Raw genomic sequence first — 19,380 nt, 5'->3', positions numbered from 1 at the left:
GAAAGTAGGAGTGTGCATGTGTGCAGGTGATATGTGTTCTCTGCTGACAAGGCCACGGTGGAAGCCAGCTGTGTGGACTGAGGGAGGAGAGAATAGCAAAGAATCCAGATTAGCTGTGCCATGGCTAATTCCAAACCCACGCAAGGAGTACATTTGATTTGTTGTGGATATTTTGAAAAGAAACATAAAACAATTATTCCAACCTTGGAAACTCTGCAGGCTCCTTTAAGTTCTAAGATAAGAAGCTAAAGGCATAACTGGAGTGGAACTGGTGTTCTGTTGCACTTGTGAGAAAGGCCATGGCAACCTTTGTGAAAGTATTACATGTTTTGACTTAAAAGTTCTCTTCCAATATCCTTATCTTGTTCCTTTTTCTCTTTTCCTTTCCTAGTCTCCATCTCAGATCTAAGCACTCCCTCTGTCCTTGTACCTATCTACCATAGTCTTTAGCAATGTGCCTATGGAAAGGGGTGTAGAATAAATCACAAAAGCCAACTCTTTGCTGCAGATTTAGTAGGGGTGGCAATTTCAAGAGGCCCTTTTGCAGGAAACAGAGAACAACTATGTAAGAAAACCATGGAAAATAAAAACATGAATGTTACAAGTCTTAACCAGCCTACAATTCAAAGTACATAGGTTAAAGACTGAATCAGAACTGAACTCGAGCACAGTAATCCTCTTTTTCAAATTGTTAAACTCTTCCTCCACCCATCAAAAAAGTAGATCTAATACACACATGTTCAAACGAAAGGCAAGGGCTCAGGAGGAATGAAGGACTTACCTTTTCATTTTCATCAGGTTTTTCACTCTGCCCATTTCCATATACGTGGGCATACAGCCTCCAGATTTCTCCATCATTTGTCACTCTTGAAGTCACTCTGCCAAATAACTCCTGCAGCTTTCCTTTGAGGCCAGTTGCAACATCTCCACTTCGATCAGTCATCCCATCAATCACTGCCCTGACTAGAATTTTAAGGACCTTAAGAATGCACAGAAGAAACTGGTAAGCTAGAAACCAACAAACAATAACAAAAACAAAGAGCTACTTCACCATCATCAAAGACAATGACAATGAAAAACCTTGTGAAATTTGTTAAGAGTATCCTTATTTAAGCTTTTAAAAAATAAAATAAAATTCAATCCTGGAGCACTCTCTAGGATCTTATGCTGACCACCTCTCTAGATGTTCCTTCTTAAGCTTCTGGGGAGGGTTCTCCTTTCATACAAAGAGCCCCATGTTCGGTGCTTCTCTCTGAATAATCAGACCTACACCTATAGCTTCATATATATTGCTGAGTTGGCTTCGCTAGTGTCTGTGCAGCTCCAGTGAGATTCCCCTCTGGAGTTCCAGGACTGTGCACCTCAATATCTACCAGACAGGTCACACCAACATCTCACACTCCATCTATACAAGAGTGAAACACAGATCTCAAGTCGCTCTTCCTCCTATAATCTCTAGGTGAGCCTATCCACACAGTTCCCAATAATCTGATCATCAGCCACAACTATTGATTTGATTTTCAACATTCCTAATGAATCGTAAATACAGCCTTTCCTACCTTAGTGTAGGCCTCATTAACTTCATCTGGGATGTTATAACAACCTTCTAACTCCACTTAAAGAGGTCCTAGTCTCTCCTAATTACTAAATGATAAACTGCTAATGCATTTGCATTACGCATGCGAAGTATCTAGTAAGTATCTCTTTTCTTTCCAACTACCCCAGGTTGGCTCCCCATTTAGCAAATTCTTGTCTATCTTATTATCAGTTAAGTCTTTACACATTCTATCCCAGATGCTTTGAATACTGACCGATGGCTTAAACTGCAGCCCATAGCAGGTTATATTATAAAAAGGCACATCTGTCATATCTACATTAAGCTGTGTATCTGAAGCCAGATCCGTGGAGGCACAGAAAACACAACCTCAATCTTTCACTCCTTTAATGGTGGGACAGCAAAAGAACTAGCTTGAAAAAAGTACTCTAAAACTGTGCTAGTCAGTGCAGTCCATGGACCAACACCACTGGCATCAGAGCTTGTTAGAAATGCAGAATCCTGGATAGAGATGCTGATCCATCTTGGACTAAGATTCTGCATTTCCAACAAGGTCCCAGGTGATGCTGATGTTGACAGTCTGTAGACCACGCTTTGAGAAGCAAGGGTCCAAGAGACAGCTGCCCACATCTTCATTTTTACTGTGAACTGCAGGAAGAGGATGATATTTTATCATTTTGTATCACCAGTATTTAATATAGTGCCTGGCATACTGCATTGACTCAATAAACACTTGTGTCTGAAAGACTGAATGAATATGCCTCTTTCGGACAGTGTACCTAAGAGAAACGCAACCAGTATGAGATCTTGCTGTCTCCTCATAGAACATTCTGATGCATGCATGAGATGTGGCTGAGGAGTAGGGGCTCTTTTGGAACATGAATACTTTTAGGAATGTGAACTCAGATTCATGGTTCTAATTACATACAGTGATCAAAGAAGACAGAAAATTCAGCTGTGCTTTTTCTTTCTTGTTTGGACAAGGTACACCATCTCTGTAAATTTCCCATAGCAATCCCACATGTGTACTTTTGAATCTGAAAGTAATGAAATTCATATTACAATCCCATTGGTGTCCTTAAATCTGAAAGTAACAATGCAGAAGAAACAGTCTGAACGTGTACTGCTTGTTTCTAGTGACCATTCTATAAGCATTTCAGGTATTAACATGTTTTGAAAAAGATGATTTATTAAGATAGTGACTAATGTACAAATGAAACATACTAATAAGTGATACTTTGCTTCTTTTGGAATTCTATAGTTGGCTCAACATCCCATCCCTTAACGTTAGCCTACTGGGGAGACGGTGTGGGGAGAGAAAGCTTTTCGTGTGCTTGCCAATAAAAATGAAGAGCTGCAGCGCTGGCATTAAAGAGGATAAAAGTTGGTCAAGTGTGTGTGTGCCTCCCCTGTGTGTGTGTGTGCATGTGCGTGCGTTTGCAGGGGCATGATGGGAACTGCAGAAGGGCAGGGAGGTGATGCAGCTGTCTGTTGTGGGGGTAGGGAGGGAATGGAACTGTACGTAGGGCAGATACTGAATGCCTCTGCCATGGAACTGTATGTAGGGCAGATACTGAATGCCTCTGCCCAATTCATATGCAGATACCACCAGAAGAGAGAGGAGAGGGGAAATAACCAATTTGTTTCATGTTCCCCATCTGCATGTTCAATGACCAGTGAAATAGCTGGGCCTGGAGCTTAGCAAACAGTTCCACATTGAAAGAATAGATAACAAGAATCATTCATGGTCATGGCAGATATTGCCTCAAGAGACTACATTGGGCAAGAATAAGGCTGAGGACAGAATCTTAAAGAACACAACATTTAAGAAGAGGGCAAGTAGGCTGGGCATGATGGCTCATGTCTGTAATCCCAGCACTTTGGGAGACAGAGGTGGGTGGATCACCTGAGGTCAAGAGTTTGAGACCAGCCTGGCCAACATGGTGAAACCCTGTCTCTACTAAAAATACAAAAATAACTAGCTGGGTGTGGTGGTGGGTACCTATAATCCAGCTACTCAGAAGGCTGAGGCAGGAGAATTGCTTGAACCCACGAGGTGGAGACTGCAGTATGCCAATATCGCGCCATTGCATTCCAGCTTGTACAACGAGTGAAAATCTATCTTTAAAAAAAAAAAAAAAAAGAGGGTGAGAGAAGATCCGAGATGGACAAATAGGAATAGCTCTGGAATGCAGTTCCCAGCGAGAACAATGCAGAGAGTCAGTGATCACCGCATTTCCAAATGACTTTTAATGCCCACAGACCAGAAGACTGATGAGCTGAAAAGCTCCATGAGTTTCCAGCATGGATACTTCAGCCAGTGCCACGGGTCTCCACACAAAAACTCACAAAAATCTGGGTGGCTGTTTCAACTGGTACCTGGAACGCCTTGGAGACAGAGCTACCCATTCAACTGAACAAAAAGGGGGCTGAAACAGGGAGCCTGGTGATCTGGCTCAGGGGGTCCCACCCCCACAAAGTCCAGCAATGTGAAAAGCTCTGGATTGAGTTTCGCAGCAAGCACAGGTGGACCCTGGACGGTACAGCTCAGTAGGGGGACGGACATCAGCCATTACCAAGGCAGTCCACCATTACTGAGGGAGACCGCCATTACCTAGCTGGCTCTAACTGTACCTCTGTAAACAAGACTGCAAGGAAGTTCACACAGTATCTGGGCCAAGCTGACAGCAGCTCAGCAATGGCTCTGCTGGCAGACTGTGATTAGACTACCTCCTTGCTGGACAGAGCATCTGTGAAAAAAGGCAGTGGCATGTCAGGAACTTATAAATAAAGTCCCACCTTCCCAGGACAGAGCACCTGGGAAAAAAATTGCAGTTATGAGTTCCGCTGCAGCACACTTAAGCTTACCTTCCCAGCACCTCTGAATGGAACACCAAAGCTCACAGCTCAGCACCTGAGCTCCTATAAGGGACAGACTGTCTCCTCAAGCAGCTCCCTGATCCTCATATATCCAAAAAGATACCTCATAAAGGACAGCTCAGGCTGACAACTAGCGGATACCCTTCCGATGAAGATAACAGAAGAAACTGGCAGCAACCCTTAATGTTCTGCAGCCACCACAGGTGATACTGGGGCAAGCAGGGTCTGGAGTGGACCTCCAGCAGTCCTACAGCAGAGGAGCCTGATTGTTAGAAGGAAAACTAAAAAACAGAAAGAAATAACTTCATCATCAATGAAAAGGACATCCACTCAGAGACCCCCATCCGAAAGTCACCAACTACAAAGACCACAGGTAGATAAATCCACAAAGATGGGAAGAAACCAGCACAAAAAGGATGAAAATACCCAAAAGCAGAAAGCCTCTGCTCCTCCAAAAGATCACAACTCCTCACCAGCAAGGGAAGAAGGCTGGATGGAGAATGAGTCTGAGGAATTGACAAACACAGGCTTTAGAAGGTGGGTAATAACAAACTTCTCTGAGCTAAAAGAACATGTTCTAACCCAATGTAAAGAAATGAAAAACCCTGAAAAAAGGTTAGACAAAATGCTAACAAGAACAGCTTAAAGAAGAAAAAACAACTTGATGGAACTGAAAAACATAACATGAGAACTGCGCGAAGCATATGCAAGTTTCAATAGCCAAATAGACCAAGCACAAGAAAGGATATCAGAGACTGAAGATCAACTTAATTAAATAAAATGAGAAGGCAAAATTAGAGAAAAACGAGTGAAAAGAAATGAACAAAGCCTACAAGAAATATGGGATTATATGAAAAGACCTAATCTATGTTGGATAGGTGTAACTGAATGTGATGGCCAGAATGAATCCAAGCTGGAAAACACTCTTCAGGATAGTATCCAAGAGAACTTCCCCAACCTAGCAAGCCAGGTGAATATTCAACTCCAGGAAATACAGAGAACACCACAAAGACGTTCCTCAAGAAGAGCAACCCCAAGGTACATAATCGTCAGATTCACCAGGGTTGAAATGAAGGAAAAAATTCTAAGGGCAGCCAGAAAGTCAGATTATCCACAAAGGGAAGCCCATGAGACTCATAGTAGATCTCTGAGCAGAAACCCTACAAGCCAGAAGACAGTGGGGCCAATATTCAACATCCATAAAGAAAAGAACTTTGAACCTAGAATTTCATATCCACTCAAACTAAGCTTCGTGAGCAAAGGAGAAATAAAATCCTTTACGAACAAGCAATTGCTCAGAGATTTCATCACCACCAGGCCTGAATTCCAAGAGCTCCTGAAAGAAGTACTAAACATAGAAAGGAACAACCAGTACCAGCCACTCCAAAAATGTACCAAATGGTAAAGACCATCGACACAATGAAGAAACTGTGTCAACTAATGGGCAAAACAGCCAGCTAGCATCAAAAAGGCAGGATCAAATTCAAACATAGCAATATTAACCTTAAATGTAAATGGTCTAAATGCTCCAATCAAAAGACACAGACTGGAAAATTGGATAAAAAGTCAAAACCCATTGGTGTACTGTATTCAGAAAACCCATCTCACATGCAAGAACACACATAGGCTCAAAATAAAGGGATGGAGGAAGATTTACCAAGCAAAAGGAGAGCAAAATAAAAGGAGTTACAATCCTAGTCTCTAATAAAATAGACTTTAAACCAACAAAGATCAAAAGAGACAAAGGGCATTACATAATGGTAAAAGGATCAATGCAACAGGAAGAGCTAACTATCCGAAATATATACATACTCAATAAAGGAGCCCCCAGATACATAAAGTAAGTTCTTAATGACCTACAAAGAGACCTAGACTCCCACTCAATAATAGTGGGAGACTTTGACACTCCACTGTAAATATTAGACAGATCAACGAGAAAGAAAATTAAGGATATCAAGGATTGAACTCACATTTGGACCAGGCAAACCTAATTGACATCTACAGAACTCTCCACCCCAAATTCACAGAATATACATTCTTCTCAACACCACATCGCACCTACTCTAAAATTGACCACATAATTGGAAGTAAATCACTCCTCAGCAAATGCAAAAGAATGGAAGTCATAACAAACAGTCTCTCAGACCACAGTGCAATTAAAATAGAACTCAGGATTAAGAAATTAACTCAGAACCGCGCAACTTCATGGAAACTGAAAAACTGGCTCTTGAACGTTGACTGGATTAACAATGAAATGAAGGCAGAAATAAAGACGTTCTTCAAAACCAACAAGAATGAAGACACAACATACTAGAATCTCTGGGAAACATTTAAAGCAGTGTCGAGAGGAAAATTTATAGCAATAAATGCCCAAGTGAGGATCAAGGAAAGATCTAAAATCAACACCCTATCGTCAAAATTGAAAGAGCTAGGGGAGCAAGATCAGAAAAATTCAAAAGCTAGAAGAAGACAAGAAATAACTAAGATCAGATAGAGTTGAAGGATACAGAGACACAAAAAACCCTTCAAAAAAAATCAATAAATTCAGGAGCTGGTTCTTTGAAAAGATCAACAAAGTAGACAGATTGCTAGCCAGATGAATAAAACAGAAAAGAGAGAAGAATCAAATAGATGCAATAAAAAAAAAATAAAGGGGATATCACCACTGATTCCACAGAAATACAAACTACCATCAGAGATTACTACAAACAACTCTAAGCACATAAACCAGTAAACCTGGAAGAAATGGATAAACTCCTGGACACTTGCACCCTCCCAAGCCTAAACAAGGAAGAAACTGAAACCCTGAATAGACCAATAACAAGGGCTGCAGTTGAGGCAGCAATTAATAGCCTGCCAACCAAAAAAAGCCCAGGTCCAGATGAGTTCACAGCAGAATTCTACCAGATGTACAAAGAGGAACTCAGAGACTAAATCAAAAAAGAAAACTTCAGGCCAATATCCATGATGAATGTAGATGCAAAAATCTTCAATAAAATGCTGGCAATGTGACTGCAACAGCACATCAAGAAGCTTATCCATCATGACCATGTAGGCTTCATCCCAGGGATACAAGGCTGGTTCAACTTATGCAAGTCTATAAATGTAATCCACCACATAAACAGAACCAAAGACAAAAAACAAAACAAACAAACAAAAAAAACACATGATTATCTCAATAGATGCAGAGAAGGCCTTTGACAAAATTCAACAGCCCTTTATGCTAAAAACTCTCAATAAACTAGGTATCGATGGAATGTATCTCAAAATAGTAAAATCTATTTATGACAAACCCATAGCCAGTGTCATATGAATAGGCAAAAACTGGAAGCATTCCCTTTGAAATTCGGCACGAGACAGGATGCCCTCTCTCACCACTCCCATTCAATATAGTATTGAAAGTTGTAGCGAGAGCAATCAGGCAAGAAAAAGAAATAAAGAGTATTCAATTAGGAAAGAAGGAAGTCAGATTGTCTCTATTTGCAGATGACATGATTGTATATTTAGAAGACCCCATTGTCTCAGCCCCAAATCTTCTTAAACTGATAAAGCAACTTCAGCAAAGTCTCAAGATACAAAATCAGTGTGCAGAAATCACAAGTATTCCTATATGCCAATAACAGACTTAAAGAGAGACAAATCAAGAATTAACTGCCATTCACAACTGCTACAAAGAGAATAAAATACCTAGGAATATAACTACCAAAGATGTAAAGGACCTCTTCAAGGAGAACTACAAACCACTGCTCAAGGAAATAAAGAGAGGACACAAACAGATGGAAAAACGTTCCATGTTCATGGTTAGGAAGAACCAATATTGTGAAAATGGCCATACTGCCCAAAGTAATTTATAGATTCAATGCTATCCCATCAAGCTATCTATGACCCTCTTCACAGAACTGGAAAAAACCACCTTAAACTTCATATGGAACCAAAAGAGGGCCTGCATAGCCAAGACAATCCTAAGAAAAAAGAACAAAGCTGTGGGCATCATAGTACCTGACTTCAAACTATACTACAATGCTACAGTAATCAAAACAGAGATATAGACCAATGGAACAGAACAGAGGCCATGGAGGCAACGCAACACATCTACAACCATTGGATCTTTGACAAATCAGATGAAAACAAGCAATAGGGAAAGGATTCCCTGTTTAATAAATGGTGTTGGGAAAACTGGCTAGCCATGTGCAGAAAGCAGAAACTGGACCCCTTACTAATACCTTACACTAAAATTAACTCCAGATGGATTAAAGACTTAAACATAAGACCTAGCACCATAAAAACCGTAGAAAAAAGCCTAGGCAAAACCATTCAGGACATAGGCATAAGGCAAGAACTTCATGACTGAAACACCAAAAACATTGGCAACAAAAGCCAAAATAGACAAATGGGATCTAATTAAACTCCACAGCTTCTGTGCAGCAAAAGAAAAAATCATTAGAGTGAACTGGCAACCAACAGAATGGGAAAAAATTTTTGCAATCTACCCATCTGACAAAGGCTATCCAGAATCTACAAAGAACTAAAACAGATTTACAAGAAAAAAACAACCCCATTTAAAAGTGGGCAAAGGACATGAAGAGACACTTTTCAAAACAAACACATATAAGGCCAACAAACATACAAAAAATGCTCATCATCACTGGTCATTAGAGAAATGCAAATCAAAACCACATTGAGATACCATCTCATGCCAGTTAGAATGGCGATCATTAAAAAGTCTGGAGACATCAGATGCTGGAGAGGATGTGGAGAAATAGCAACACTTTTATACTGTTGGTGGAAGTGTAAATTAGTTCAACCATTGTGGAAGACAATGTGGAGATTTCTCAGAGACCTAGAAATAGAAATTCCATTTGATCCAGCAATATCATTACTGGGTATGTACCCAAAGGATTATAAATCATTCTATTATAAAGACACATACACACATATGTTCACTGCAGTACTGTTTACAATAGCAAAGACCTGGAACCAACCCAAATGCCCACTGATGATAGACTGGACAAGGAAAATGTGACACATATACACCATGGAATACTATGCAGCCATCAAAAATGATGAGTTTGTGTCCTTTGTAGGGACATGGATGAATCTGGAAACTATAATTCTCAGCAAACTAACACAAGAACAGAAAATCAAACACCGCATGTTCTCACTCATAGGCAGGTGTTGAACAATGAGAACACATGGAGACAGGGAGGGGAGCATCACACACTGGGATCTTTTGGGAGGGACTAGGACTTGGACAGCAGCGGGAGGGAGGTTGAGGAGGGATAACATGGGGAGAAATGCCAGATATAGGTGACAGGGGGATGGAGGCAGCAAACCACATTGCCATGTATATACCTATGCAACGGTCCTGCATGTTCTGCACATTTACCCCAGAACCTAACATACAATTTAAAAAATAAAAATAAAAAAATAAAAAATAAAAAATACATATATATAAAGATGAGGGCAAGTAGAGAACTCACTCATCAAACTAAAAAGAAGTGTCCAGAAAGGTAAGAAAGTGATGTCATGGAAACAAAGGAAGAAGAAAGTTACAAGGAAAGTACATCTACAAAGGATCAGGAATGGAAGATTCCACTGGATTTGACAATGGTAAGGGTGAGTGACCATAATCCAGAACCAAAGCCAGAACAAGGAAGGTAGGCAAGATCATGATTTCAGACAAGAGACTTAAAAAGAAAGAGAAAAACATAAAAACCAAGACGATTATTAACATTACAAAAAATGAAGAGAAACCGCCCCCATAGTCATAGTATTCTATAATACTCATTTTGAATATGATTTGCATAGGCATTTAGTGTATTTGTTTAACCAAAATGTTAATATAAATACATTAGGAAGATAAGAAAGGAAGTGCTGGTATAACAGTTCTCATTTACTATAAGAAGTCAACAGATAATGCCTCATTGTTTCATTTAAAATAGCAGTAATATATAACTATTAAAATAAAATATGGAAAGGTATGAATAGCAGAAGAGACACTAAAGGGCTTCTCCTTTTTGGGAGAAAGGTCTCGAAGAGTAAGAAAGGGTAAAAAGGAAATTGCTATATTTTGTAATGAGCCTTTTACTATTACTTGATCTGTAAAACTATATGCCTGTTATTTTAATAATAATTTTAAAATAGAGAAAAAGCAGACATGAATACATTCAAAGATTGGCAAAGAAGAAACAAATCATGACACACGTGGACATTTATTAGACTTGCCTTTAATGTCCCATAGTGGTGATCACCTTGGGGGCATGTGGGGTAGTAGTGACTAAAAGAAGGAAGGGAGGGTTTGGGGAATTTGGGGAGTGCTGGTAATGCTCTGACTCACCTGGTTACACAGGTGTTTTCATTTCATGAAAATTCTTACGTGTACTTACGATTTGTATACTTTTCTGTATGTACATTATATTTCAATTTAAAAATATTCCCTGTACTTAAGAAAACCTCATAAAGTGAAGGAAAAATATGTCGTGTTACTTAAATACATTAACAAATGAAGTTAATATTCAATCTTAAAAAGTGATTCTAGAGTGGTAACAATTATTTCTAAAAAGCATTACAGTAATTTTATAACTTACTGGCTAATATTATCATTTTTATTCCCACTTAGGCAGAAAAATCAGATTCTGGTTAACCAGACTGACTGCAAAAGCAGTAACTTTTAATATAACATAGATATAACTGATCTTTAGAAAATAGGTATTTGAGATTAAAAGCAGTGTTATGACAGTATTTCTTTGATTAAGCAAATCACCAATGAGTAGAATTTCCTCTTGGGCAGTCCTCAAGTTTACCAGCTCTACACCCCTTTGCCTTATCAAAAATGAAAAAAAAAATTTAAATAGGTAAATATTTATATCCACTGTTACATGTAAATTGTTAAGATTATTTAACCTATCAGCAACAAGTCAAAATTATAAATTACTACATATGTAATAAGTGACTCAAGAGTAGAAAATTGAAGTTTAAGATTTTAGAGGTGGAATAACTCTTGGGGAAACAGGATCCAAGATACAGCCACAGGGATGGGCTGTCACTGAAGTAAAGGCCTCTGTTACGTCCAAAGTACTAGAGATACTATCTACCTAAACACCAAGTATCAAGATGAGACAGATCTAGAAGGGAGAGGAAGATACACAGTTGATGAAATAGGTCATAAACATGGGGAAGTGACTAGCAGTAATGAGCACAGGCTTTCTGTCCACTACATTAGAGAACTGTTCTATTAAAGGAGCCAATATACACATAAGAGGTTTGAAAAGTGTGAAACAATATAAAAGATAAACTATTACGATTTTCATTGATCCTCAACTACCTTACTCTGTTGGAAGTGGACAGTAATGCCCACATTGCTGGCTCACTCACTGTACTGCCCTGCCTGTTGGCTCACTTCTATGTTTCCTTATGGTTCAAAATAGAACTCAAGAAAAATGGAATTCACCACCACAGTGTCAGCCCTTGATACCTCCCTACTACTTCTGCCATGAGCACTCACTATCTGACTTCACTAAGTTCTCACAATAACCCTAGGAAGCAGGTACTTTGTTACCCCTACTTTACAAATAAAAAAATTGAGGTGGCCGGGCATGGTGGCTCACGTCTATAATCCCAGTACTTTGGGAGGCCAATGTGGGTGGATTACGAGGTCAGGGGTTCAAGACCAGCCTGGACAAGATGGTGAAATCCCATCTCTAGTAAAAATATAAAAAATAGCCAGGTGCGGTGGTGGGTGCCTGTAATCCCAGCTACTCAGGAGGCAGAGGTAGAGAATTACTTGAACCTGGGAGGCAGAGGTTGCAATGAGCCAAGATCACTCCACTGCACTGTAGCCTGAGCAACAACAGAGCAAGACACTGTCTCAAAAAAAATAAAAAAATAAATAAAAAATAAAAAAATTGAGGCTTAAAGAGCTAAAACAAACTTTCTCATGGTCACACAGCACAGTGAGTCATGAAGCTGGATTCTGATCACCAGTGACATGTGACTCCTGAGCTTTGATAAGGATGAAGCCATGAAACAATGAGGCAGATAACACCTCTTACATATATAGCACTTCCTATGTGCCACATGCTCTATGAGCACATGTAACCCACCCAACAACCCTATGACGAAGATGTATTGTTATGTGCATTCTGCAGATGAACACACTGAAGCACAGGGGAGCTGAATAACCTCTCCCAGGTCACATCTAGGGAAAGCAGGCTTCAGGCTTGAATCTGAACTAAGTCTGAGTCCTGGATCCTGTTAGCAAGCATTTACTGTATTAATTTACAAAACACAGCTTCCCACTCCTTTTTCTTCCTTTCTATTAAGTTCTTTTACATTGGAAAGGTTTCTTTTTTATGAAATATGTATGCTAGTAACTTTTACCATTTCATTATCATTTCTATGCTACATCTTTTGTTGTTGTTGTTGAGATAGAGTCCTGCTCTATCGCCCAGGCTGGATTGCAGTGGCGCTATCTCAACCTCCGCCTCCTGGGTTCAAGCGATTCTCCTGCCTCAGCCTCCCAAGTAGCTGGGATTACAGGCACCCAGCTATTTTTGTATTTTTAGTAGAAATGGAGTTTCACCATCTTGGCAAGGCTGATCTCGAACTCGTGATCCATCTGCCTCAGCCTTCCAAAGTGCTAGGATTACAAGTGTGAGCCACCATGCCTGGCTTCTTTGCTAAATCTTGACTCAACAAAACAAGAATGGCTTTTGTTTTTGTAAATTTTTTAAATTAGAATTTCTCCCAAGTCAGAGCTAATACTAAATTTAAAAAAGAAAATTCCTATTGGGTCCATTGGCCAATCACAAACACTACTAACATTAGAATAAATTTTTTTCTACTCTTTTTATTATGTGTAAGTTTTATGGTATAATACTACGTAAACTGTTTATAGCTTTTTTACTGTAATATTACACTATAGAATTTTTTTCACATTTTCCACATTCCCTTTAAGTATATTATTTTGATAGATTCAAGATATGGTTGATAGACTGTAATCTATTTAGCAATTCCCCTGCGCTTAGATCATTAGGCTGTTTCCATGTGCTGCCACTGTTATCAGTAGTAGCATAAATAAAACACTTTAGTGCATATCTTTGTGCCTAAAGACTTTTTTCATCCTGAAACTTTCCTTAGGTTAGAATTCCAGGAACAGAATTACGGAGTTAAAAGAATAAATATTTTAAGACTCTAGAGATAAATGAGGTATTCTCTAAAAGGGCTAAATCAAATTAGGTGCCAATGAATAGTACTGTGTATAAAAACATCATTTAATTGCATATTACCAGTACTGGGTATATAAATATGTTTTAATCTTTGATATTTTATTCTACAAAAGGTATATGCAGCTATTATTCTGAACTATGTTTCTTTCATTATTAGTGAAGTTAAACTTTTCTATTTCCTTAAACATTTCCAAATGTTTGTGGACTAAATTTATTTCCTTTCTAAGAAATTAATGTTTTCTTTCTTTCTTTTTTTTTTTGAGACTGAGTCTCACTCTGTCACCCAGGCTGGAGTGCAGTGACACAATCTCGGCTCATCGCAACCTCTGCAGCCAGGGTTCAAGTGATTCTCGTACCTCAGCCTCCAGAGTAGCTGGGACTACAGACGCACACAACAACACCCAGCTAATTTTTTTGTATTTTTAGTAGAGATGCGGTTTCGCCATGTTGGCCAGGCTGGTCATTCCTGACCTCAGGTGATCCACCAATCTCAGCCTCCCAAAGTGCTGAGCCACTGTACCCGGCCTACATTTTTTTTCTTAAGTTGTACTGAACTCATTTTTCCCCAGTGTGAAGTTTTATTGTTAATCTTCACGATAAACTAACACATGTTGCCCAATCCTGAATCCTAACCTCACACAACATCGATCTTGCTTGAAAAAAGAGAGAGAGTTGATGATCTGAAAAAGTACAGTAAACTTGTGAGAAACCCTGGAGAGACAGAAGTGGGTTGGATCCTAATATGGTGGAGAACATAGCTCATGTGGAAAAGTGCTAGGTGTAAAGGCTGAGAAAAGTGTTTATCTGTCCCTTTTTCTTCCACATCCTACTATCCATGACATTTACCATCAGCATGGAGGGACTAAAACAGCAGTACAAGGCCGGGATCATGTGTGCAAATCAGGGCAGAAGGCCTAGCCAGGGTAGAGAGCAGACAGCAAAGGCTTGGGCAGCCCGGCTGGCCCCTAAGAGTGCCCTCCTACTTTGCCTCCACTCACGGAGGTTAGATAACTACTCAGGAAGATGGGCACTGGAAAAGAGCAATGCCTGGTGAAGGTAAGAGAGGTTTCCTGAGGAGCCTTGGTGGTAAAGTGTATCCAGTGGGTTCCCCCTATGGCCCAGCCTCACCAGGAAGTTCATTAAGTTAGTTCCTGGGCTTTAGCCCCGGCCATCAAACATATATTACCAGTTGAATAGCCAATACCCCAGGGAAGTATGAGCCAACAGGGAAAAAATTGTGCAACCATGATAAAATAAACAAATTGAACAGCCTGTGTGAAAAAGTTAAAGGGTCATGTGCAGAAAATATTGCAACTTGTTTTCATAATATGTATTTTCAGGAAGATGAGAGAGAAAACCAAGGGAATAGATGAGCCCTCCTTGAGTAGCAGTATAGATGGGAAGAAACATAATGTGAGGACTGAACTTGGAGTTGTTCTCACAAAGACAGAAAGAAAAGGATGAGTCGGCAAAGATTAGGATGCAGCAGCCGGTGTGGAAAGAAATGTGAAATTCTGGAAGCCAACTGAGAATAAAGGAGAGAGCAATGGTGTTTAATATTGCTGGAAGTAATATTAAAGGAACCTGAGGACCAGCTCTGTCCACTAGATGTAGCAATCCGGAACTTAATAACAGCACTCTAAGTGGACTAGGGGAGATAAAACTGCAATGGCATAAGTGCCAAAGAGGATGAGGAGAGGCAGCGGAAATAGTGTGGAGAGATGCCTGTCTTGAGAGACTGACTATAAAGAGCAGCGGAGAAATGGGGTGATGATAGGGGAAAAGTAAGTTTTAAAAATTATTTATACAAAGTTTAAAACATTGGTAACTTTTAAAAACTAGGGCGCCAAATAAATGCAGTTAGTGATATTTTCCTGTTTGTACTGTAACAAATTATAAACGGAAATTTTAATCCATGATTATAAGGAAAGGCCCACTCGCCTTTTTATCTGAAACTAAATCTAACAGTCTACTCCAAAGATAATTCTTTAATCTCCATTTTGTTTTCCCCTCTTGGGGTTCTGGACACCCTTGTGGATCTAATGAGAGTTTTTCATCCTCTTCCTAGTATGCACATATCTGTATACACAAATTCTTTCATAGTATGTCAGGGAATGTGACAATCTGCTGAAGACTAACAACAGAAACGCCTCAGAAATCCTAATTCATTTAACATAACTTGGGATTCCAGTCTTATCTCCCAATATTGTATATGACTAAGTTTGTGTCTCTTTTGAAAAGTTTTATTAGTTTTCCATCAACCCCCTTCCTAGTCTCATCAGCTCTTTTGTCACTTCCAGATCTTCAAACATCTGGTGGTGTTCACTAAAGGCAAGACTTTCATAGGAGTGGTTGAGGTCTTTCTGGTCTTCCCTTGGTGGGCCTCTGTGCCTGTCACCTCTGCTACCACTAACAGCTCCCAGTGAGGTATCGGATCTACTCCCTTGTCTTTATGAACACCACTATTCTCAATGCTACTGCTACAACTGTTTTCTCCCTGAAATAGAGTACAAAAGTTGTGGTGGGCTGAGTAACATTCCCCCAAAATTCATGTGCACCCAGAACCTCAGAATGTAACCTGAAATAGGGTCTTTGCAATGTAACTAGTTAAGGGGAGTTGTCATTCTGGACTAGGGTTAGCCTAATTCCAATGACTTCTTCCTCATAAGAAGAGAACACACAGAGGAGAGGAGGTGAAAATGGAGGCAGTGATTGGAGTTAGGCTGCCATAGCTGAGGAACGCCAAGAACCTGAAGAGGCACAGAAAGACTCTTCCCTAGTGTCTGCAGAAGAACATGGCCAAGTCAACACCTTGATTAAAACTTGACTTCTGTTCTCTAGAACTCAGTGGGGAGAACAAACTTCTGTTGTTTTAAGGCAGCAAGTATGTGGTCATTTGTTATTGTAGCCCTAGAAAACTAACACTGCATTTTTAAGTGGAAAGACTAAGACAGTTAAAACACTAAGAAAAACTCTTCCCAGGACACTCTTCTGGCTTCTCAAAATCATTTTACGGTTTTAGTTCAGAAAGCAATAAACATGAATGTCACTGTCACAGCCTACCCTTACGGCTGGGGGCCTACAATAACACATTCACTGGTCAGAAGCCTTATTTTTGCACGTGCATAAGTTTTAATATCAAATCTCTTGATCTCTTCCTTAATGAAGTATGGATTTTTGTCATTATAAAAAGTATTTTCTTCATCACCAAGCCAATACAAATATTTGCCATACTTTTAGTGCTTTTATGGTTTCGCTTTTTCAATGATAATGACGATGATGATGAGAGCAGCTACATTTAACAGTGTTTGTGGCCAGGTGCTCTGGCTCACGCCTGTAATCCCAGCACTTTGGGAGGCCAAGGCAGTTGGGTCACTTGAGGTCAGAAGTTTGAGACCATCCTGGCCAACATGGTGAAACCCCGTCTCTACTAAAACAAAATACAAAAATTAGTCAGGTGTAGGGGCGCATGCCTGTAATCTCAGCTACTTGGGAGGCTGAGGCAGGAGAATTGCTTAAACCCAGGTGGCGAAGGTTGCAGTGAGCTGAGATTGTGCCACTGCATTCCAGTCTGGGTGACAGAGTGAGGCTCCATCTCAAAAAAATAATAAAGAATAAAAATAAAGAGCCGGGTACGGTGGCTCATGCCTGTAATCCCAGCACTTTGGGAGGCTGAGGCGGGCAGATCATGAGGTCAGGAGTTCAAGACCAGACTGGCCAACATGGTGAAACCCCATCTCTACTAAAGATACAAAAAATTAGCCAGGCCTGGTGGTTTGCACCTGTAATCCCAGCTGCTCGGGAGGCTGAGGCAGGAGAATCACTTGAACATAGGAGGCAGAGGTTGCAGCAAGTTGAGATCATGCCACTGCACTCCAGCCTGGGTGACAGAACAAAACTCTGTCTCAAGAAAACAAAAAAACAGCACTTGTATCTGCTGGGCACTGTTCCCAGCCCTTTACATATGTTAACTCACTCACTCCTCTTAATAGTCTATTAATTCATTTAATTCTCACAAGAATCCTACTAGGCAGGTATTGCTATCATCCTCATTTTATGAAACTGAGGCACAAAATGGTTAATTTGCCCCAGGTGGCAAGGTGACACAGCCAGTGACTGGCAGAAATGGGCTGCCTAACTCCAAAGTACGTGTTCTTCCCTAAAACATTCTACTTCTCAAGAAATTCCAATTTAAATATTTTATTTAAGTAAATTTACATTGGTTTCAAGCTTTTGGTCCTAAACGTTTGGCCAACTATTTCAATACATATTACATATCCTATTTTTATCTCACAGATTTAAAATGCCATCATTATTACATACTAAATTTTCATTCCTGCTTGAATCTGTTTCTGTTGCTGAATTCTCTTTTCTGTTCCATTTCATTCCTGTAGCAGATGTTAACTCTATATTATAAAGATATTATTAGCTTTTTTATCTTTCCTATTTGTTACAAATATCTTGTCAAATATTTTTTTAATGCGGTCATAAAAATTCCTTCCTGCTTTCTTTTACTGCTCCAGAGTTCAAGAACTTTCATGAGTATCTACTTCTATTCCCTATTCCTAATTTTTCTATGAGATCAAAAAATATTTAGCATAGATCTAGTCTATCTGGAGTTTTGTTTGGTGTATCATAAACTAATCTGAATAAAATTTTCAGACCTTGATGTTTAGATTTTTTTCTACTCTTTCTCATTTTCATAAAATACACATTACATACAACTTAGAATCTTAATCATTTAAATGTACAGTTCAACAGTATTAAATGCATTTATAATGTTGTACAACCATGACCAGCATCCATCTCCATAACTATTTTTACCTTGTAAAACTGAAACTCTACCCCATTAAACAATAACTCCTCATTCTTCCTATCCTCAACCCCAATGACCATTCTATTTTCTGTGTCTATGATTTTGATTACTCTAAGTACTTTATATAAGTGGAATCATACAGTATTTGTCTTTTTGTGAATGGTTTACTTCACTTAACATAAATGTCCTCCAGGTCCATCCATTTTGTAACATATGTCATAATTTCCTTCCTTTTCAAGATGGAGTAAATTCCATTTTATGTATGTACCACATTTTGTGTATCCATTCATCTACAGATGGAAACTTGGGTTGCTTCCACATTTTAGCTATTGTGAATATGCTGCTATGAAAGTATACACATTCCTCTTTGAGATCCTGCTTTAAATTATTTGGGGTATATACTCAGAAGTAAAATCCTGGACCATAAGGTAACTCTATTTTTGATTTTTTAAGGAACTACCATACTGTTTTCCACAGCAGCTGTACTGTTTTACATTCCCACCAACAGCACACAAGGATTCCAATTTCTCCATATCCTTATCAACACTTACTATTTTATTGTTTTAATATTTGCTAGTAGCCATCCTAGTGGGTTTAAGGGGGTATCTCATTTGATTTGTATTTCCTTAATGATTAGTGGTGTTGAGCATCTTTTCATGGGCTTATTGTTCATGTGTTTATCTTCTCTGGAGAAATGTCTATGCAAGTCCTTTGCATATTTTTTAAATTTTGGGCTGTTTGGTGGGGGATTTTGTTGTTTTTCAATTTTAGGAGTCCTCTATATATTCTGGATATTATTCCCTTATCAGATACACTACTTGCAAATATTTTCTTCCATTCTGTGAGTTGCCTTTTTACTGTGTCGACACTGTTTTTGGTGCACAAAATTTTAAAATTTTCAC

At 39.3% G+C, this 19,380-nt stretch overlaps 1 protein-coding gene across 1 annotated transcript in view; it reads right to left on the bottom strand.

The window, feature by feature from the left end:
* Positions 1–19,380, bottom strand: part of TTC27 (tetratricopeptide repeat domain 27) — a 197,595-nt gene that overhangs the window by 8,628 nt on the left and 169,587 nt on the right. Inside the window, exon 17 of the mRNA XM_003926820.2 lies at positions 782–979. Within this exon, the coding sequence (XP_003926869.1) occupies positions 782–979 (198 nt within the window). The remainder of the gene's footprint in view (positions 1–781; positions 980–19,380) is intronic.

The sequence above is a fragment of the Saimiri boliviensis genome, chromosome 1 (assembly GCF_048565385.1).
Source record: "Saimiri boliviensis isolate mSaiBol1 chromosome 1, mSaiBol1.pri, whole genome shotgun sequence".
In the NCBI taxonomy this organism is placed as follows: domain Eukaryota; kingdom Metazoa; phylum Chordata; class Mammalia; order Primates; family Cebidae; genus Saimiri; species Saimiri boliviensis.
This window is presented reverse-complemented; position numbering and strand designations above follow the sequence as displayed.